At 41.1% G+C, this 23732-nt stretch overlaps 1 protein-coding gene across 3 annotated transcripts; it reads left to right on the top strand.

Annotated features, from left to right (window-relative positions):
• Positions 1 to 903: 903 nt before the first annotated feature.
• igfn1.1 (immunoglobulin like and fibronectin type III domain containing 1, tandem duplicate 1) lies at positions 904 to 23465 on the top strand. 3 transcript variants are annotated; one of them, XM_080000670.1, is made up of 27 exons: positions 904 to 1050; positions 5029 to 5114; positions 6381 to 6416; positions 8936 to 9055; positions 10445 to 10587; positions 10765 to 10864; positions 11012 to 11056; positions 11879 to 11912; positions 12054 to 12237; positions 12665 to 12778; positions 12883 to 13051; positions 13233 to 13505; positions 13660 to 14229; positions 14326 to 14682; positions 15103 to 15207; positions 18295 to 18419; positions 18754 to 18895; positions 18984 to 19277; positions 19421 to 19717; positions 20098 to 20277; positions 20419 to 20547; positions 20675 to 20983; positions 21117 to 21202; positions 21331 to 21523; positions 21606 to 21902; positions 22204 to 22530; positions 22670 to 23465. In XM_080000670.1, the coding sequence occupies exons 2-27, from the start codon at positions 5066 to 5068 to the stop codon at positions 22672 to 22674; spliced, it is 4683 nt and encodes a 1560-aa protein (XP_079856796.1). In that variant the 5' UTR covers positions 904 to 1050; positions 5029 to 5065; the 3' UTR covers positions 22675 to 23465. The 3 variants fall into 3 exon arrangements, with proteins under 3 accessions (XP_079856796.1, XP_079856794.1, XP_079856795.1); XM_080000668.1 differs by having other exon boundaries at positions 13660 to 14682; XM_080000669.1 differs by lacking the exon at positions 6381 to 6416 and having other exon boundaries at positions 13660 to 14682.
• The last annotated feature ends 267 nt before the right edge of the window (positions 23466 to 23732 follow it).

Raw genomic sequence — 23732 nt, 5'->3', positions numbered from 1 at the left:
CGCCGAGGCATGGACTCCACGAGACCTCTGAGGGTGTCCTGTCGAGGTCCCCTGACGTTTGCAGCAGAAGACAACAACTTCAAGAACTGACTTTTCACTTGCTGCCTAATACATCCCACCCCTTGACAGGTGCCAACGAGATGGAACGAGATGAGCAATGTTATTCACTTCACCCGTCAGTGGTTTTAATGTTGTGGCTGATCAGTGTTTATGTTGATTTTGCAGAAAACGGCCAACGTATTGCTTTTGATACAGTGGCGATAAAGCCATTATCCACAAGGTAAATGGATTTAGGTGATATTGGTGTGGGTATAATAAAGGTGAAAGTAAATGTGAAGGTCAATTATAATAGAGTATCCAATAAATATTTACTGTATGTGCATTGCTAAACATTACCTTTTATTTTATTTATGTTGATCTTCTTCATTTGGACAGTTTTGACAATGTTGTCCTTCCCTCCCTGTTGTCCCTCCCAAATATAAAAACGAAACTCAAATACATTCGGTGTCTTCATGGTATCATCGTGTCTTTTATTTCAGAACCAATAATAACAAAGATTTACAACTCCAGCATAAGGCACGGGGGCAATGCATGACAGGCTAAGTGCAAAAACAAGGACATTAAATTCATGGTAAACTTCCAACTAGCTATGCTTGTAAATCTCTAAACCTGTAAATGTACCTGCAATAAACAGTCGAGCTACATCAAGAGGACACTTCGTCTTCATAAGTGTCATCGCAAGGCTTATATGGGGAAAATATGATAACCGGCCCTCAGGAGGTATGATCCACACTCATTGACCAACGCATCATAATTCCCCCCTCACTTCACCGCCCCCTCCACTCCAATGTCTATAGAGTGACCACAGATACAAAAAAGCCTAAACTGCTTTTGGCAGTCGCTGAGTCTCGGCAGCACAGCAGCATCGGGCGCAGACATCGCTGGAGGGATTTATTACACGGCATAAATTGGGAGCAGGCACTCAAGTGTCAGTGTGGGGTCCGACACTGCCTGACTGGTCCAGAGCACAGGGCTGAGCACCGGGAGCAGGTAGGTTGTCCTCGTAAAGGAGGTGACGCGAGAGTCGGACGGAGCTGAGAGCGAAACCTCTTAAAAGCGATCTAACTCGTTCAGCGTTGTTTGAGTGTTAACAGACGCTGACGCGACGCGGCCAAACGCATCGCCGGGGGACGAACTGCACAAAACGCTCGCGACTCGCAGCAGGTGTAAAGCCAAGGAACAGCTCGATTAAAATATGTGTTTTGGGAAAACTCCAGGAATGTGCATGAAAATCTAGTTATATCCAAGGATGCACAGCTTTCTCCTCTGCAAAGGACTGATCCTGTTGCAATAAATAACAAATAGAAGGTCCTAGATATCCTTTTGTGGTCCTCGTGGTCCCAGTGGCATTTATCTCAAGTTTTTCTTCAGGCTCTGATATTACAGTCTTTTGAGTTGGATATGTATCGAACACTGTCCACTCTGCAGGATTCTGTAAACCCGAAGACCTGCCGGTTGGGTGGTGGTGGTGGTGGTGGTGCGTTAATGAAAAAATTTGAGTCAGCAACGCAGTTCCATCATCAATCATAGTTGTGAGGTCACCACTGGGAGGTTGAGGGGTCTAACTTTAGATGGAGGTGTCAAGTCGATGTGAGGACCGGGACGGAGATAATCACATTCAAGGTATAAAGGTATATGAGTTAAGTGAAAATGCTACCCGAAACAACTGTTTGCGATCCGTCTCCCTCTCATTGTGGGAGGGTATGTCCTTCAACCCAATACAATTTTAGAAAGAAACACTATTATCTGTGTTGTTTAGCTTAAAATAAAACCAGGGCCAGTTTGAGTGAGAAAGAGTAAGCAGGCAAATTGGCTAGTTAAACAAAATTAGAGTTCATGCACTTCATGTTCAAAGTAGCCCCGTTTACCGTACATGCTCTGCAAATCGTATATGCACCAACCTTAACTGAAAACATTACTTAAATAACACTGTTACTGTCACACTCATCTGTAGCCAGAAGGCCTTGTCATTGGGCCTGGGTTAGTGTGAGATATACACTCCTCGATCAGCGTCCTGCCCGCTGCACCGAGCCGCAGTCAGTAGACTCAAGTGTGAAGAAACAGCGAAAGACATTAAAGAAGCAAGCGGATGCTGTTTCCACACAACGTGGTCAGCGGCGTGCTCGTCTGCGCTGGACGTCAAGCTGTGACATGACAAGCACGAGCGGGGTTGGTATTGGTTAGAGTTATTATTGTTTTCTCAGACATCGCAGACACAATTTCCAGAATCACTCCAAAGAGCTCCGAAGGAATGTAACAGGTTCGTGCTTTCAACGCATCAATATCAATAGCAGCCTCATGCACAATTGACCGTAAATTAATGAATAAACTGGAATAAATGAATAAATAATAATGTAGGTCTGTGCAAATAATAAGTTGAAAAAAAATGCAGTTATCTTATCTTAAGAAAATGAAGTGATTTGTGGACAGGCCATAAAGCGAAGAACACCAAATTGGTCAATTATTTTAAAATGGCTAAAATGGATGGTGGTGGTAACTTTGTGGGCCCGTAAAATGATGTTACGAAGAGTGGCTGTTATTTATCTCAGAGAAATAAATGTTTTCTTTACTACAGCCGAAGCAATTAGTATCTGTGATATCTGTGGAACAGCGTCCAGCGCGCATACTTAGGATATAATAGATGCAGACTCATAGTCGGGTATTCGCTGGAACAGAGGAGAGCCTTGAGCAAACATCGAACTGTAAATATAATTTGCTCATCTCTGGTCCTCCGCCGGGTCAGGGGCGGGGGATGGGGGCGGGGGGTCCTTCAACGTGAGGACGGCTCCTGTTGCAGGGCGCCTTGCTTTTACCAAATGTGTTTTCGAGTTCAGGTCTGGTCGGGACCACTTGTGCGAGCCGGTTCTGCCCAGGACACCCACTAAAAATAAAACACTTCATTTTCAAGATGGCACTGGCTGCAAGGGGGGAAGAGGTGGGGGGGGGGGGCGGCGGGAATACAAATTGAAGAATTGAGGGACTTAACTGAAGAACCCATTTTGTGATTTTGAGAGGGTGATTTTGATGTAATTTGGCTGATTAAAAGACTGAGTGGTCCGCATGTGATTCATATTGTGTTTGGGAAATATAATTCCCGGATTTACTTGTGAAGAAACAATGTCTGAAGGATTTGTAACTGGAGAAGAGAATAATGAGGTTATTAGACGTGTTAAAAAAAAAATAATATATATATATATATATATATATATATATATATATAAATTAATGTATGTAACTTGAGGCATGATGATGAAGATTTATTGTATTTTTGATATTGTTAATGCTGTTTTCTATATAGGATTTCTTGTTCTGACTGATAAAATGAGGCAAAGCTGCCTTCGACTTTAAAGTCATGAAAATGTATAATTTCAAGAGAACAAATTATTTACAGTACAGTGTAGAAATTAGGGACTTATCAAGAAATATGTGTCTACTAAGAAGGCAGGACTAAGGAGTAGTAAATACAAAAATGGTAAATAGGGTGCGTTTATGTATATAGCGCTTTTATGGTCATACAAGCGTCATACCAGTGCGAGCCTCACATTCACCCACACACATTCAGACATTGATGGCGGCGCCTGCCTCATCGGGAGCAGTAAGGGGTTCAGTGTCTCGCTCAAGGAGACTTTTATGTGGTACCAGGAGGAGCCGGGGATCGAACCAGCTTCCTGAGCCACCGTCGCCCCAAGGCCGAGGCCCGAGGAAAAACAGACCTGTATCCTGTTAAAATGTAGTTTGAACAAACCAAAAAAAAAAAAGTAATAAGGGTTTCAGTTTCAGTTTCCGAGTGCAATTGCACTTTTACACCACTGTCCTAAATCTCGGTACAGTGTTTGAAAATAATTTACTTTACTGGACAAATTCTAACCCTATCGGCCACGTTTCAATAATGTCTATGTTACAAACACAACTAAAATGTAAACCTCGGCTTCAGTGCCCCTTTCCCAGAGCTGTGGGAGCCACGGGGAGAGAGGGCTACCAGAGATACCAGATGTGCTCGGTTCGGCAGATCGGCCCACACACGCAAGTCAGAGGCTGAAACAAACCCCCTGGCGCAATGCAAGCGAGGGCCACCGCGTGCCGCCTGAGACGGGGTGGGATCCCGGCCGTGTATTTTCTTTTTACAGATTTTACCGGCAAAAAAAAAAACGGTTACCGGAGCCAAACGTTAAGCAAGTGATGTAGTGCCGTAGAGCCTTTCGCGCAGTTTTGTACCCGAACACAGAAGTTACATAGTGCAAGAACATGCGTTCAGAGGGGTGGGTGGGAAAGAGGTGCCATTCTCCATATTACAAGTCACTGTACAGTAAAAATGATTCTGAAGTTGTTATTTTTAAGGTAAAAAAGTGACATAGTGTGGCTTTAATAGTGTGACCGGACAGAATCTTTAGGGTCGGTGGTGGTTGAAATATAATTACACTATTGTGTCGATGACAGTTTTCTTATTGTACCTTATTTTAACATAAAAATCAATCAATCAATCAATCAATGAATTAATTAATTGGTTTGACTGAATTATCTATTAACCTGTCTGAGTAATTCCATTGATTATGTTAGAACTCAACACAGCCCTTCATCGTTGAACAGAGACGGCGGTGAGTCAATCCTTTAATCTCAACATGTCAGCGCGGCATTCTTGACATGGATGTTTATGCGTTGTTAGGGTTGGAGGCCGACGGATAAATTACACTGGTTGCTGCCCCTTACTGAAGGGTTAGTGCAATTACACGAGTAAACCCTGCCTCCACTTTTCTGGGAAGCAATGTCATGTTCCTAATTGTGAATAACTTTGTTGTGAAAACGAAATATGGATACAATTTTGTATTCCCACTATATGAATAAATGAATGCCAACACCGAAAAACCTATCAAAAGTAAAATAAATAAATAAATAAAATAAAAAAAGCCCTATCAAGATCCAAACTCACACAGGTCACACGCTTCCCTTCCCCCCTTTCTGTTTTCCCAGAGCGTTCTGAGTTAGCGGAGCTCGAGAGGACACCAGGATGTGGAAGAAGTCGAAAGTGACGGAACCCACTGCCACCGGGCAGGGGGGTAAGTGCAGAGCGATGGACGTCCTCTCTGATCACACTTTGTCAATTGCAGGCCGGCACATCACGCTTTCACGCCCCCCTCGTTTCTCACATTCTGTCTCTGTGGCGGCCGCATCGATCCCCATCGCACCGATACGTGCGTGTGTGTCTGCGGAAGCGTCGGGACTCCGTGGAGACGGCCGCAAAAACTGACAGATTACCCGCAACTTTAAGGTCGTCCTTTAGATTCCAGAATTCTAAAGACTGGAGCATCGTGGACTGAACAGGAGAATCCCTCTTCTGCTTTCATTTTTGCTCCGATCTTTTTACGGCACCTATGCAAAGCACACTCTCAATAACCTCAAGAGGACTGTGGCCTTTTTTTAAGAATCATATTGTGCTCGAAGACGCACAATATGCATCTGATTTGCCTGACGTTCTTTTTGTCTACAAGCAAAATAAACTGCGGCACATAAAGCAAACGTTCACACGGATGTGACATTACGGCCTTTTACAAACCATCAATCAAGCGCTCTCCCTCCCTCTCCCCAGCGATTGAGATGTCAATCAATCAAACAAAGTGAAGAAATGAAAAACTGAACTGGAGACGCACGCAATTCAGAAATGATCAAAAATGAAAAAAAGGAGGTTCTGAGGAGGACAGGAAAAAACAAGGCGAAGAAAGAAGAACCGCCGCGACACCCGGGGCACAGCAACGACAGCTGATCACGAGAGCGCAGCGAATCGACGCGAAGAGGATCGTCGCCAAAAACGGAGACGATCGATCGAATATCAAGACAGCGGCGACGAGCTGCGTGCGCCATTAGAGGGAAAATTAAAGGAGGGCGGAAGCTAGAATCATCCGAAATCCCTTTTTCCACCGTAGTTCTATTCCTTTTTTTTTTTTTCTTCTTCTTCTTTACACAAAGAGCTTGCATACAGTTCCGTCGAGCAATGTTTCAGAGTTTGTCAAAGAACGCACTCTTGACGGACCACCCCTCAGGAAAGCTCCAAGAAAAAAAAAAAGCCCCTCTAACACATTATTTTGTCGAGGACTAACCCCATTTTATGATGTGATGTGTCCCAAGTCTCTTGGAATGTTTCCTTTCTGCCACGTTCTGTCAGTTCTGTTACCTTGTCACTGTGTTGAGTACAGTTCTCTGTACAGTACATTGTATGTTTGTATGTTAAATAATCCTGTCAAGGTTCCTAAGCTACCACGGTGCTTTTGTCAGGATTCATATTTTCTTGTCCTATCTCCTCTCCTGCCGTCATCTTGCGTGTTAAGTCGACGTTTCTGACGAAGCGCAGCCCGACGAAAGAGGTATGGGAAACAGGCGAAAAGAGAAACAAATCAACTGACACGACTGTTTCACAGTATTTACAAATGCATGGTTACAACTGTGGCTGCGTGCATGTCTGTTGTGCTCCTCATCACCTTTTGAAAGGGGTCATTCGGACGGGATGATCTGACTTTCAGTTTCACAACAGAGACATCTCGTTGTGACAAAAGCAAATAGTTGTGGGAATGCTGCTGCCTGAGGGCACTGCGGTGGAAAGCCAAGATCATTTCATCATTAACTGACACTGTTCCAGCGAGCCTGGGCTCATGAGATTGTGACACACAAAACTGATATTCCTCAACATTTTGAGGGTATCCGTGACGGCGTCAGAGCCGGACATCGGATCCTTGAACTGGAAGATAAGATTTATTCCAAAAGGGAAGTGATATTTGTTGTTCCTCCAGAAGAGAAGGACAAGGGTGTCTCCCGTAACCCTACCACTTCTTGTATTCCCTCTACTGGACCTCTGTCTCCCTCTGCTCTACTTAACTTGCCTCCAACTCTACTCTACCACACCTCTGACTACTGTACCTACACCTCCCTCTGCCCTTTACCTCCATCTTCTCTCGCTCCCTCTACTCTACTTCTACTAGACCTGCTCTCCCGCCCTCTACTATACTAAACTCTACCTCTACTCTGCCTGTGATCTACCGCCTCTACCCTAGCTCTACTCTACCTCCCTCTTCTCTACATCTACTCTACTACTCTACATCTACTCTACGTCTTCTCTATAGGGGACCGAGGAGGGAATCCATGACATACACATGAGTCAACAGTTAAATTGACCCATATGTACATAGATTCTCAGAGTGGCATGCTGCTACTAAGTGCCTGCCTTAGTATAGTTCTGTAGGTCCATTCCGGGGTGTGGCAATACCACTGAAATGAAATTGGCAACCCCAGTGCCCCCTTAACAGCATAGAAACGTCTAAGCTAAACTAATTGGAATTCAACGTAAATCTTCGATGACCTGAGTAAAAGGAATTCAGGAAACTCACAGAAATCCTCACGAATTACATTTTCTACATTTACTGGGACACTTCAACCTTCCCGCGCTATGTTAATCGGCCCTCGGCGGGGTTCAACGTAACACTCGACGGTCACAGATTGAATCCATAGTGCCCATAACCATGACCATACAGCTACAAAGCAGGAAGAACAGCAATGTGTACTCACATTGCAGCAAGATCAATAAGCAGAAGTAACAGTTGCAACATGTAAGATCACGCAGGTTGAATTCTAAGCATCTTAACAAATCAACCCCAGGCAGGATTAATAAGGTTGTTTGCGTTGCATTGTAAATCCCTTTCTCCGACATTATTGCAGAGATCAGTAGTATTGTGTTCTTTTGGAGGCTTAAATCTTTCGAATCTTTTGGAACCAAATCCATGCAGATTATGCACACTCTTTTCTAACTGTCTGACTACAAATAGGGGCATTTAAAGCCCGGCTTAGACAACTGGCTTTGATCACTTTTCTTCAATATGCCCTGTTCAATAGTTCTTGGAATGGGCATTTGTCGTGTTAATTTTGCTTGCTTCATTCTCACGATTCCCGTGTGCCGAGACCCATCCGTTCTCAAAAAATGTATTCTGATATCATATCGAAACCGCATTCTTTATTTTGAAAATCCCTGCCTAATAGTTATTCACATTCCTATTCAGAATAAATCTACAGCCATAATGCTCTCCATGCAAGCTGTTCTGCATGAAGTAATATTTTAGAAGGTTACTTCAAAGTAATGGCCAGTTGCCCTTACATCATGCAAAATGTTTTCATTTTGTCAAGGCATTATGTCGAATATATCTAAATTGTTGATTAAACTGTGTTTTTGCTTAGGCCAGCAGTTAAAGGCGTCTGTCTTTGGCAATTTAGGCAGCAGCGAGGACGAGTGTCAGTTAAGGTTGATTTCAAACTGATTGTTCATGTTTTTTGAATTTTTTTTACCTGATGTAGCCATGCCTCTCAAAATGACCTTGAGAAAGGTTCTTCAAAGCTACTGGATGATGGCTACATCTTTCATAATGCACGTCTATCCTGTAACACTACTCCAAAGCCTTGATCATTACACTTTAATTATCTGTCATGAGTCTAGTCCAAGTCGGAGTGCGGCTATTTCTATTTTCACTTTGATAGTGAGCAGGTGCTCAAAAAGAGAATTATGGACCTTCAACGGCGCAAATAAACATGCAAAATAATACACTGAAGCTAAATGTTCATTTTCGTATGGTATGAAACAAAAAAATATTACGGATGAAACCGTTACTACAACCTCAAATGTTTGACCATACAGTCCTCTCAAACAGGACTTATTATTGCAGCACTTCATCTAAGAGAACCGGCTTTGTTGCCTATTCCATGAGGCAAAATATACCAAAACAATATAAATATTGTTGGCAATTGTGGTCTTAGAGTACTGTAACTACTATTGAGAATATATGTCCTACATTCACCATTTAAAAAAAATAAATATTGTTATCCGTTTTATCTGCATTATTAGGGATCAAAAAGAAGTCAAAGGTGCCAGGTGTGATGATCACACAGTTTATGGAGGAACTTCCTGAAGGAATGACTACTCCAGATTTTACCCGGAAACCGATCGCATTGACCATTCAAGAGGGTAAGTCCCCAAATTGAACATAACCATTACCACCAAAACCCTGAAAAAACACAACACGATATAACTTCTCATTGTGTTTTGTGTCACACCCTTCTCCAATATATGATTTTAACACGATATATGTAAAAAAAAAAATACAAGAATAGTTAATGTGTTTAGAACAAGTAGCAGCCAAGTCCTGTTTTTCAACCTGGGATTTAAAATGTTGGTTCCCATCATCTATAACTGTTCTTAGTACAACCTCGCTGAATGCTTTACGTCTGAGAAACTTACCACTCTGTTGCAGCTTCTCACTGTGCTCAATGCAGTCCAGTGGGGCAGACTATTAAGCCTCAACAAAAACTCAACTCAAAACATTAAAGGCGCAGTGTGTAGAATTAAGTAACATCTAGCGGGGAGGTTGCAGATCACAACCAACTCAATAGCCCTCCCAACAGGGCGGACTCTGCGGAAGAGACGGTGGCGGTGAAACTCCCGAAATATGCGGGAGGCCCTCTCTAGAGCCAGTGTTTGTCCGTTCTGGGCTACTGTAGGAGAAACATGGCAAAACTTGCGAAAAACACGAAAGGCCCTCTGGAGAGCCGGTGTTGGGTTTGTCTGTTCTGGGCTACTGTAGAACCATGGTGGTGCAACATGGCGGCCTCGGTGGAAGCGTACCTGCTCCCTATGCAGATAAAAATGGCTCAAGGTAACAAAAACACAACAAGTCTTATTTTCATGGGATTATACAGATAAATAATCCCATCAAAACATACTTATGGATGTTTTATTCCATTTCTGCCACGTCCGTTCTGTAAATTCTACACACTGCACCTTTACATCTCTTTTTTTTTTCTAAAACACAATGGCATAAGCGGTGTAAGGAAAATGAAGAAATAGCAACTTTTTTTTTTACAATCATAATAAAAAAAAAATAAAATAATAATAATAATAATAATAATAAAAATAATAATACATTTGTATAGTGCCTTTAAAAAAACCCAAGGTCGCTTTACAAATCATGATTTGACAGAGGTGTGTGGATCTGATGTGAGGGGAGCAATGCATACAGCAGGTTTGCATGACCCTCCACATTTGCTGCAGATACACATGATCAGTAGGGTCATCATTTACGACCGGTTCAACATTCTTTACCTCTCCCACACACATCCTGAAACTCAAAAAAAAAAAAAAAAAAGCGTATTTGGGAAGAAACATGGTGTAAATGTACATTTATGGCATGGCTGCAAAAACTGCATCTGGTCTCTCCTGCAGTAACAAGTGTTGAGTAAAATATTGAATGCACAATGTACATCTGTAGAGAATGACAGTTTGGTGGTTGTGGCAGGATGGGACAGGGGTCTCATAGTGCCGGAATATTTTACGTGTGGATTTCATCTTATATTTCAGGTAAACATGCTGTGTTTAAAGCCATTGTTGTGGGCAATCCCACACCTATTGTAACATGGAGCAGAGCAAATGGGGAAGTTATCTATCACCCAGAAACATGCCTGCAAAAGTATGATGAGACATCTCGCAAGCATACTATCGAGGTAATCCTTACTAAACACAAAAGGTGCCACTTAATATCATCTCAAGAATTGTGATTTTTCTATATAATTTGTTTTGTAAAATAACAAATGAATAGATTTGAATAAATAATATGAAACCCCTACATTTCCATAGTGATTTTATGGTATTAATTTAGGATTAACATTGTATTTGCTTAGTTTCCTTCGGTAGCTCCAGAGGATGCAGACACCTACAAGTGTTTTGCTTCCAATGAATATGGAAGAGCCATTTGCACTGTTGTGCTGAACGTTATTGAGGGTAGGATCACTGAACATTGAAATTAATCTTATTTTTAGACAATTTATTGCTAAAACCTCATATCATATTACCTCCCCCATCATTTTTTTAACAAGTCATTTTATTACTATAATAAACATTGATTCTTAATATTGTTTTGTTACATAGTTGGATTCCATAAGACGAGGGAACTTCAACGGGCACAAGGGGATGGTGAGCCTCAACATTTTTAATACTATACATTTGTCATTCAGAGATGGGCAGCGTTGATATTTTTTCAAGTTATTTGAAGAGTTTGAAGAGGGCGTTTGCTCTCAGGGCCACCAAAACGATCTACTCCCACTACATTCTTGTCAGACAGCTTCTAAATACCATTTATGTGCAATCAAATGTATTTCATTTTTTTTTCCACATAAAGCAACTTTTGACATCATCTATATATATACAGTATATATACAGTATATATATATATAAATACTATAAACAGAGATTCATAATTCATACATAATAACTCATGCTCAACATGTTGGTAAGAATAAATTCAATATCAAGCATCAACATTACCAATAGATTCATAAATCATCATCAACAAGTTATGAATTGTAGTCCACCAATGCTAATTATTGGCAAGCCTGGAGTGAATGCCTGATATTCATATTCATTACCTTATATTGTAGTATACATAATTGTACCATAACTGTAGATTTCTTAATTAAATTGGATGACATGGGACATTTATCCTATATGTCATATCACACTTTGTACATTTTGTATTTTTTGTCTTTTTCTGTATATCTTTCTATTTTATATATATACTTTTTTTTACTGTTAAGCTCCTTTTATGTTAATTGTCTGTAGAGAAAGGCACCGATCCTTCCAGACAAATTCCTTGAAAATGAAAATGTACTTGGCGAAATAAAAAGATTCTGATTGTGAACTTGGGAGTGCTTTACAGTTAACTTTGAGTATTATATCAGCCCTTTATATCAACATATCCCAGGTCCAATATTCCTTTGTTTCCAATGTTGTTCTCAGAGCCTATAGAGTTCCGAAAAATGCTGAAAAAACGGTAAGAAATGCATTGCTTGCAAAAAAAATGAAAAATGAACAAAAAGCAAAAATAACAGAGTTAATATTATAGTTATAGATAGAGTTAATAAAACAAAAAATCTGTTCAACCATCTCAAATCAATCAAATCTCCTTTGGCAGTAACCCCGATGGAACGCGTCAGGAGAAGCCAATGGCACCCGACGAAAAAGTATGGGAGATCCTCCTGAGTGCTGACAAAAAAGATTATGAGCGCATCTGTGCTGAGTACAATATCACAGACTTCCGAGGCATGCTGAAGAGACTCAATCAGATGAAAAAGGAGAAGGAGGAAGAGGTGGCACGGGTATGTATATCTCAAGGCCCCTTGCCTCACCAAACACTAATCTTTAGTAATTCAACGTACTTTTAAAGTAGTATTTTGCAATAAAATATGCCCTTATATTCGTTGTTCCCTCTTATTCTCATTATTGTATTTATTGTCATCAGTAGTTTTAGTAGCTGTAAAAATATCAAGAGTACAGTACAGTAGTTTGCCTGAGGAACAGTATTAATGGTGGTGGTGAATTTGATTTCAGTTTGGCTATATTTAATATACTGTAGTCTTTACATTGATTGGGTGTTGGTTGGTTGTTATATAAATAATTTATTTATTAATATATTATAATTATATTTATAAATATAATTCTATTATATATATAATTATATTATATATAATTATATTTAATTATAATTATATTTAGTTTTATTTTGATATTTTATTTCTATGACAGTTTATCTCCCACATCAGTACATTGAAACACATTGAGGTCAATGCTGATGAATACGCCACGATTGAACTTGACATGGACATTAAGGATCCAACTAGCAAGATCTTCCTCTACAAAGTGAGTTTTGACCTTTTTTGCTTGACTGCCACCTGCGAAAATGGGGAGCGGGCGTGTCATTTGCACGTTCAAAGTAATCTAAACTATCAACATGATATCTGCAGGATGGCGTCATGGTTCCATACACGGACGAATTGGGAGACGAGATGAAACATAATTTGAAACAAGTTGGGAAGAAATATGTATTCTCCATCAAAAAACTCAGCCCAGAAGACGCTGGACTCTACTCGGTGGATGTTGGGGGCGTCAATGTCTTTTCCACAGAGTTCAAAGGTAATTCACGAGTCTTAAATCTACAAATGGCACAAACGGCTACATCTGCATTTCTTTGCATAATCGAGTTACTTTCCTGGGATTAACCAGAAGAGATTAGCTTTTAATTTTGCTTTCTCCGTTCCTTCTTGTGGTATGAAATATGTGTCTCTTTCTTGTTTTATCTCTCTCAACCTGGCAGTACCCCCGATTGATTTTGCTGTCAAAATACAAGAGGTGAAGGCAGAAGAGAGGGAGGACGCCCTCTTCCAGTGCGTTCTGACGGCACCTATGAGTGAGATCAAATGGTTTGGAAAATCTGCTCCACTGTCAAATGATGAGAAACACGAAATCATTGTATCTGAGGATAAGCTCATCCACAAATTGATTGTGAGGGACTGTTTGCCTCTGGATGCCGGTATCTACGCAGCCGTGGCAGGAATCAAATCCTGCAATGCCTGGCTCGTAGTAGAAGGTGAGACTGATGATTTTGTCAGTGTGTTCCTGCTTATGTATCAGAATATTCTGTATCAAGAATACAAAATATTGCCTGGTGCAACAAGGTGTTTACTTTGCAATGTTACACCTATGCAAAGTAATGATATTTTCTCTGATCTCAACTTTTGTAGCCAGTAAAGATCCTGCCAATAAAGGAAAGAAGGGCACCCGCAAGGATACAGTGGCCGGAGGCGGCAACGATGAAGAATTGCTAAGAATAGCCAAGGAACAGCAGACGGCGTATGAGAAGGAGATGGAGGAACAAATGGCAGCAAACAAAACGTCGCAAAAGGAGAAAGAAGCTCGGGATGCAGTTTTGCATGCAGAGGTCCTCGCAGCAGCGAAGGAGGCGGAGGAGGCCCAGGCTGCGGCCAAGGCCGCAGCGAGGGCGGCTGCCAAGGCGAAAAAGGCAGCGGCGGGCCAGGGGGGAACTGGAAAGACTCCCAAAAAGAAGCAAGCTGCTACAGGTGATGGTAAAGGCTCTGCTGGAAGTGGAGGGACAGGTGCAGGTGGCACCGCTCCAGGAGCCGGGACCGGCGCTGGAGACGGTGCCGGAGGTGGAGCTGGAGGTGGCGCCGGAGGTGGCGCCGGAGGTAAAGGCTCTGCTGGAAGTGGAGGGACAGGTGCAGGTGGCACTGCTCCAGGAGACGGGACCGGCGCTGGAGACGGTGCCGGAGGTGGAGCTGGAGGTGGCGCCGGAGGTAAAGGCTCTGCTGGAAGTGGAGGGACAGGTGCAGGTGGCACTGCTCCAGGAGACGGGACCGGCGCTGGAGACGGTGCCGGAGGTGGCGCCGGAGGTGGCGCCGGAGGTGGCGCCGGAGGCGGAGCTGGAGGTGGTGCCGGAGGCGGGGCTGGAGGGGGAGGAGATGGTGATGGCGCTGGGGGAGGAGGAGATGTGGGAGGAGAGGAGGATGAAGACTCCTTTGAAGATTCTGACAACGAATTGGATGAAGAATTAGTGGCAGAAGGAGGAGAGAAGGGAGCGGGAGGAGCGAGAGGAGCGGGAGGAGCGGGAGGAGCGGGAGGAGCGGGAGGAGCGGGAGGAGCGGGAGGAGCCGGAGGAGCCGGAGGAGCGGGAGGAGAGGGAGGAGACGGAGGAAAGCGCCGCAAGAAACGTGCACGAGATGGTCCACTGGTCCCGGACACAGTCGTAGGTAAGATGTTAGTGTGTCTGATGTTGAGTCGCTCTATGTGTCAAACTTCTGTACATTTTCTGACTTTTCATAATGTTTTATATATATATATATATATATATATATATATATATATATATATATATATATATATATATATATATATATATACTGTACAATTGACTGTTACAATATGTAACGGTCATTAAAAGAAAGAATATTAAATTACGATTTTTTTTTTTAAAGAAAATGAAATATAAACACTACACTTCCCGAAAACTTGTTGAACATTTCATTTTAGATTAAAAAGAGGAGGAACTATGGCCATTTAAAAGCATTTTGTTTGGTTTATGAGAACATTTTATACACACACTACACTACAAATCAATAGAGTACGTAAATATTGTGGGATTTAAACTTGATATTGATAATCACCAATAGGAGATAATAATGAAGGCAAAGCTGCAAATGAACAAGGTGATAAATCCGGGCAAACCAGAAAGCGGCAGAAAAAGAGAAAGCCGGTGGTTGAAGAAACCGTTGTTGGTAAGAGATGTCAAAGGTCGCATGATGTGAACGATTTAGTGGCTTTAAAAGTCATCTGGGATGAAGTTGACTGTTTGATCAGGAATGGTAGATTTTAACCGAAAATCTAACTTAGTCAAAACTATTGACAAAGTGCATTGAACCCAGGCGAGTTAGAAATAAGAAGCCTCACAAAGCCCTAACAGTATATCTTCAGTGCTCACCATATTTTTGTAATTGAACAGAAGTCTTTTCTGTTAAAAAATTATAATAATAAAAATGCTTCTTCGGGACCTCATTTGTTACATTCATGACTGAATGTGAATGATACTTATGTTTGGTTACCAAACACAAGGAGTTGGTTTCATGAAACTGGGTCTCTGCACAGGAGGCTTAATTCACATATTATTTCCCAGGCTATAAACATTTTTGTATTAACAACCAAACCTTGCTAATAAGTGTTTTACTTAACTGAGTCAATACCCTGCGTTTATTAGGAACATAGAATGTAGAATAGCGTCTAATCATTTACTCCTTGGTCTAATGTTTGCAGATGTTTGTTGCTATAAATGTCTGATTCAAGTGCATGCCATTTGGAGGGTGAGATGTGGTAAAGTGATTTTCAACAACCGGAATACACTACAGTACAGACATTTTAAATAAAATACATATATAAAATATTGAATTTGCATAATTTACCTAATTTGCATAATATAAATTCAACATCCAGTCAGTAAGAGGACAGCGCATCTTTTTGCAAATCCAATCCAAATGGAAAGGATGGTGCATTTGCAGACAAGCAAGAATTCCAATTTGAAAATCTAACTCCAGAAATTCGGTTAATACCTTTACCACCACCATCTTTGTTTGCCTTAAAATTGTTAGTCACGTTGGTTGCTAGTGCAAATGTCGCTTTTCTGCTTTATGTTGGCTTTGTAATTGGCGGTGTCATTATTATTTTTCATTAAAATTGTTTGTACAGCATATCAAGGAGCAATGAACAAACCAGCCACATGTGATTTATGATAATTATGATGATAGGGAACCCTTAAAATCAACAAGAAACAAACAAATAAACAGCAAACAGGTGGCAGCGGAATGGGGCGCGGAGGCAGTGATGAATTTGGAGAAACCCACGGTGAGCCAGCAGCAGCTGGCAAGGCAAGGCCCATTGATCCAAGAGCAGGTTGTTGGTAAGATGATGGCCATTACATTAGGAGCTGCATGGGAGACACTGTCTTGCAGCGAAGTCATTTGGTGAATGGATGACTTTTCCAGTGGTTTGGAGGATTTACAGAACATGCGTGTCGGATTACTGAGAGGAAGAGATAAGAGCTCTAAAGGGTCAGTTGACCTTTTAGAATAAGCAGAGATTTTTTATTTTTATTTTATGACCACGGCAGTCCTTTTGGGAACTGTTCATGAAAATGTATGCACGTGAATATTTTTTGTTTGTGGTAATGGTTAAGCAACAATCAATATTGATTGCTGCTTTGGAATTAAATATGAAGTGGAATTGAAGGGAACTTTGATTTTAAGAGACCAGTCAATATGGACCGAATATGTCTTCACCTCAGTGTATACAATTGTATTGTCTCAAGCATCTGTGCTTGTCAACAGTCCTCCTTGCCCCTTTGGTTTAAGTTTCTGAAATTCTACAAAAGCTTTCACGTTATAAGTAGAAAATGTAGCATATGGAAAAATAGATCATATCTGAATTTAAAAGTAATATACAAATAAAAAAAACTTAAGACGTTCATGAGGTTTGGAGGTGCAAAGGAAAGTAACAGTATACTGTAGAGCCAACTGAGTAACTTATTGAGAACAAACAAACAGACTTTAATTTTATTTGAATTCACTTACTCTTTCTGACTTACTTAAATCAACAAAGTTATTATGACAAATGAAATATCTGTCCTTTTTGGGAGAAGTTTTAGACTTTCAGAAGCACGTTCTGCATTTAATATTCATTAAAAGTGGCATAGTAATTAAGACGATATCCGAAGATTATATCTATATTATCTGTGTTTTGTCTGTATTTTATTGTTTTCATTTATTTATTAGTGCCTAATGTAATCTTGGCATCATTGAAAATGAGAGATACCCTCAATTGTATTCCTGAGATAAATAAAGGTTGAATGAATTAATGAAAATATCATGGACAGGCTATATCCTAAAGATCAATTGCTGTACAATGTTTCAAGTTGAAGAATGGTTTAAAGTTCAGACAACAAGACAACTCATGAAACAAATTGGTCTAAAGAACTACTCTATGAACTTATACGATTTATACTGTTCATTCCTCTTAAAAACTGTATATTCAAACATCATTATTTGCATGTGAACATGCATTTCATTAGTAGATGCAGCAGCAGAATGCATGAATTAGTACAGCAAAATGTAAAGAGTGATGTTTGGCAGCTTTAAGAGGTTTATATTATGTTACATGCAGGTATGCATTTAATCAAATATAATTGTATATTTGGAATACAAGCCAAAAGGAGAACAATATTGTGAAATACAGAGTTATCATGGATTAATGTACATACAGTTGGCAAGGGCGGGAACATCCACCCTGGGGGGAAATCAATAAGCAGTTATGATAGTTACCCATTCATTTCAACAAGTTACGGCAAGACATCGATTTGGATTTTTAATGCAACAATACTATGTACTCAAATGACCTGAGATGAGATGTGATATGTAGCTCGAACAAAGTCACTGTAAGAGCAGTCAAGTCAGAAGGCAAGACAACAATCTATACTTAAAGTTTGGTCATAGGTATTTTTTTTATCAACATTTCATATTTAGATGCAGCAATTAATTGTCAGAAACCGTGTAAAATATAGTTCTAAATTACACATACTAACAGAAACACATACTGTCCATGCATACATACAAAATTATATTTGCCCATTTAAAGCTAAAAGGGGACTCTGAGGGCTCTGCCTCCTCTATAGTGATACCGTCACTGGCAAGAATTTGTTCAAATGAATGGTTGACTGTACTGTAACTGGGTATTGCTTTCCTTCATAGGTGGCCACTCCCATCCTTGCCAACGGTTTGTATCAGTGACTTCATTTAACTTAATGTCTGGTTAATCCCCAGAACCAGTGGTTCACTTCCACGCCGGACTCTCTGACTGCAAGGCTGTAGTCGGAGAAGCGGCAATGATTGAGTGCAAGCTGAGCAATGAGGACTGTGTGGGAGTCTGGTACAAGGATGGAGAAGAGGTAAGCCTTGTGTTTAAATGTAGTTGTTATGAGCTCAGCGTTTATCAGTTACTGTTTCGGTAAAGAATGCGGAACTAAGATCAAAATGCAGGGTCAGGAACGTCACATTATATGAGACACCAGCGCTTTACTAGTATGACGGGTCTGCAAAACACCAGAGCGAGCCAGTGAGGAAAATTATTCATGTTCATGATCTGGTAAACAGGCAATAAAAATCACAGCCATTAATGTTTTCTGATTTCTGGAGACATGTCTGAGTAGATGTTTTACTATTATCTGCGACTTTTTATAGATAATAGGTTATAAGCCACTTGTACTTTTTTTTCCTCCATAGATTGCCTCATCTGAAGATTTGAACATTTCTAAAGACGGGACTTTCCACAGACTGACAATTCGTAAAGTCACAGAAGAATTTGCAGGAAAATACCGGTTTGAGGCTGATGGCCGAAAGACAGAGGCTGTGATTAGTGTTGAAGGTGAAAAATATTAACTCAATACACTTAACATAGCACTATGAAATGTCAGAGTTATAAAACAAAAGATGCTCCTATCCCTTTTTCACAGATCCCCCCAGATTTTGCGCCGACGACCTTAAGGAATTTCAAGCTCAAGTTACTGTGAAAAAAGGTCAAAAGGCTACCTTCAAAATACATTATATTGGAAGGGAACCTATAAAGGTTCAGTGGTACCTTGAGGGTGAAGAGCTTTCGAATGAAACTAACGTCAAGATAGAGAACACAGATGGCTGCACTCGCCTGCTACTGAACAAACTCCAGCGCAAAGATATTGGAGAGGTCAAGATTAAACTCAAAAATGAGTTTGGTACAGTTGAAGCCTTCAGTCAAATCATGGTACTGGGTATGTATATTCAATAGCCTTTTTTGAATATAAAATTCCTTGAGGCCCATTTGATATTAATATGCCATTTTGTAATGTGTATGCCACACATTTACATTTATTTAACGCCTTCTCTTATGTGCCATTTTCCCATCTACCGCCAGATAAACCCACTCCTCCGATGGGACCTCTGGAGATTGTCGAAGCTTCATCCTCAGCCATTGAAATCAAGTGGAGGCCGCCAAAAGACAGCGGAGGCTGCAAGATAGATAACTACATCCTTGAACGTCAGCAAGTGGGACGCAACACCTGGAAGAAGCTGGGTTCCATTGGTCCCGAGGCCAAGTACAGGGACGGGGATGTGGATCACGGCAGGAGGTATTGCTACCGCATCAGGGTTGTGACTGAGATGGGCACCAGTGAACTGATGGAAACAGAGGACGTTCAAGCTGGCACCAAAGGTGACGCTTTATTGTGCTGCCATTTTTTTTTTTTTTTTTTTTTTTGGTACAGTAAAATATTTGGATACAGTATGAGCGATTTAATCTGGTCATGTATTTACATTTTAGTTATACGTTTCAGCTTAATGAGGACAAGTGATATCTTCCAACAACACACAGTATCTTTCTACCAGAATCTGAGCTGTAGTCACACACACTGCATTTGATTACACGGAACATTTCTCTTTTGATTCATCAAAAACAGCCCCTGGGGAAGATCTGTGAAGGTTTTTTTGTTTTGACAAATCACAAATTGGCTTGCAGGTGTCAAGTAATTACAGGGACGTTCCTCAATCTCCTACATGAATGTAACACAAATCCCTGCTTTCTGTTCTACACAGCCTACCCTGGAGCTCCTACGACACCAAAGGTGACTAGTGCTTTCAAGAACTGCATTAATCTTGTTTGGTCTCCCCCGTCCAATACTGGGGGAACTAACATTCTCGGATACAACTTGGAGAAACGCAAGAAGGGCAGCAATTTGTGGGGCCCCGTCAACCTGCCTGAGGAGATGATCAAAGGTTTGCGTAACGACGGCTATTTGATCGAGGCCATCAGTTGGTCATTGTAATCCCGCATACAATGGAAAATTGATGGATACAAGTTCATCGCTTCGTTGGCGATAATTCACTTATTCAACTTGATATCATTTCTGTTTACAGGAAAGGGCCATGCTGTTAAAGACATAATTGAGGGCATTGAGTATGAATTCCGTGTGGCGGCAATCAATAATTCTGGAGCTGGTGAATTCAGTACCCCATCTGAGTTTGTGTTTGCCAGGGACCCCAAAAGTATGTCCTTTCCTTCCCCTCATTATTTTGCTTCGTTTTTACATTCACTTGTAATCTTTTCTACATTGCCTTATATACTGTATATGGACCATCATTTCTAGCGGCAAATCTGTATCATACCTTACAGAACCTCCTGGTAAAGTAATTGACCTGAAAGTGACAGATTCCACCTACACAACCTTGTCCCTGTCTTGGACCAAACCCAAGTACATTGAGGGGGTCGAAGATGAAGTCAAAGGGTATTTTGTGGAGATCAGGCCGGCAGAAAATCCAGAGTGGGAACGCTGCAATGCAAATGCGGTCATTATGAATACTTTTACGGTCAAAGGCTTGAAGTCCATGGCCATGTACTGGGTTAGAGTAATAGCGACTAATGATGGTGGAGTGGGGGAGCCACAGGAGTTAGACAACTACATCCTAGCCATGCCTCCACCTGGTAAGAAAAATTAAGAACTACTTATTTGATATTTTATTTTGCACTTACTATACAGCGGAACAAATATGTTGTTACTAAAAAATATTGGAACTGCATCTGCAATGCATGATCAACACATCTGTTATTTATCTAGTGAGACCACGGTTCACCGATGGCAAAATCAAGAGTTTTATGGTGGTGAGAGCAGGAAATTCTGCACGTTTCAACATTAACTTTGAGGTAATTTGAAACAAAGCTGTAACAAAATCTAAGCTGTACTTATTGGAAAAACAATCCATCCATAATTCAGAACATAGTCTGAAAACATGTATTTTGAGATAAATCTGGTTTCTCGTTTTTTTGTACAGGCCTCCCCTTGGCCAGAAGTCACTTGGCTGAAAGACGGAACGCCTGTGTCCAAAAGAGTGACTATTAGCAACGCTGAAGGCGCATCCCAACTTTTGATTCCTTCCTCAGAAAGATTAGATACCGGAATCTACACTATCGTAGTGAAGAACATAGTTGGCCAAGAAACATTCAGTATTGAAATAAGAGTCACAGGTGAGATGATAAACACAAGGGGACTTTCAATCATCGCTGACAATCATATGAACGGTAACTACGTCTATATTTCAAATGGCAGATGAGCCCAAGCCACCGGGTCCAGTGGAGATCGACGAAAATGTGCCGGGTACCGTCACCGTTTCGTGGGCTGCATCTCCAGATGAGAAACGAGATGACCGGCTGCACTACAGTGTGACCAAGCGCGACTCCCATAAGAGGACGTGGCACACGGTGGCGGACCGCATATTCAACAACAGGTTCACGGCGTGCAACATCATGCCGGGCCGGGAATACAAGTTCCGCGTCTACGCTAAGAATGACATGGGGTCCTCCAAACCCTCAGAGTCTCCAAAGTGGTTGGTCTCTTGTAAAAAAGGTTGGTGAAAAAGTGATCACACTGATCACATACACACACACACACACACACACACACACACACAAAAAAAAAAAGAAATATCAGTGTGATTATATATGTATATATATATTCATGCATAATTTATAAAATGTTAAACAGATAATACATAATGTAAATTGTTGTTAATGTTAATAATTCATATTACTCATATAAATATTGAAATACTGTACAGAATATATTAAAATAATATAGAGAATTTTGCTGACGGTTTGCCAGAGCCGTTTAAAAACGGTTTCATTCTATGTTTATCAACCTGTGACAGAGAAGTTCATCGTGAAGGTGCCTGAGAGCAAGGTCTGCAACCTCGAGCGCCCCCCCAAGTTCATCGTCCCACTAAAAATGCACACCGCTCCACAAGGGTACGAGTGCTACATGAGCTGTGCGGTACGAGGGGAGCCGACACCCCATGTCACTTGGCTCCGCAATAACATCAGCCTGAATACCAACATAAACTACTTCATCTCCAACACCTGCGGAGTCTGCTCCATGCTCATACTGAGGGTCGGCCCCAAAGACACCGGGGAGTACAAAATCATTGCTGAAAACAACCTGGGACGAGCAGAAAGCTCCACAAAGCTGACAGTCAGAGGTAAATGTTGAATCAATGCAGTGTCTTTTTTCACATGCTTTTCTCTCTCAAGTCATCCGTGTACTTGTATATAAATGTGAGGATTTCAAATAATTCATCCCTTAACAAACCATCCCTTCTGTCTATCCCTTCCCCCCAGAATAAACCCCAGCGCTGAAGATGGCTGTGCATGTTTTGAATATGAAATGATCCACGCCCGTCTTGTTTCGTGCACAGATAAACCCAGTCCTTATACATTGTGTCACAACTACTATTGTTTTATTCACTACACTCTCAGATGCCGTTTTGTTGGACGTCGAAAGTTGTTTAACGTTTTGATGGATTAGCTGTTATAGTGTGAAGGGAGGCATGCCTTCACGCTTCACTAACAAGCGAGTGATTCCAGATGGGAGGACATAAACAGCTTCTGGACGTTGTTTCATTTCTATAGGGCGTAGAAACAAAACTGAAGAGCGGTGCCCACTCAAAACATGAATGTGCAATGTCGTACATTTTCTACTCTGAACTGAACACAGAAAGCCAGCAGACGTCAAACTTACCCTCGTGTAAAAATCCGCATGGTAAAATGCACACGCATCAAGAGACATTCATACGTGTGGCTGTGCATCGGATCATTTTCTAAAAAAGTATTCTTCTTGTGTGTGCTTATAGGAGAGTGTATGCTTATAGGAGGGTTTTACTGAGCTTTTAGTTGTAGTTACAAGTACATGGACGTCATTCAACATGCATGAATGTTTCTATTGGTTGTGTTGTGTTTAAACTCCTGAACTTGTCGCAAATCATACCTTATAGCGTTGCCAAAATGGACGGTTATATTATCTAGTTAGCGAGAAGAGATCATTCTCATGAGTCCTTCATATGACCCGATGCTTTTTTCCCTTCAATTCATATCAGAGTTGTATGAAACTTGGTGTAAATAAATATTTTCAAAATGATGTTTTGATACGTCATTTTTTTATTCCAGCTGCCATGCCTGAAAGGCAGTGGAACTGCATGTTAACTCTGCATTCATTGTATTATGTTGGAAAGATTTGGTTAACATACTTGTCTCAGCCTGAGGCCAGGTGACTTTGCCTGATGTGGGGTCATGAATTTCTCTACAGAATATTGGCATCCTGATGTTTTCGTTTATATCTATAAGCACTTTGCACCCATTTAGATGCTTCGGCCAGTTTTGACCCCAAGGAGAATAGGCCTTTATG

The sequence above is a fragment of the Zeus faber genome, assembly GCF_960531495.2.
Source record: "Zeus faber genome assembly, chromosome: 5".
Classification (NCBI taxonomy): domain Eukaryota; kingdom Metazoa; phylum Chordata; class Actinopteri; order Zeiformes; family Zeidae; genus Zeus; species Zeus faber.
Note: the sequence above shows the minus strand (reverse complement) of the source record. Positions and strands in the feature narration are given on the sequence as shown.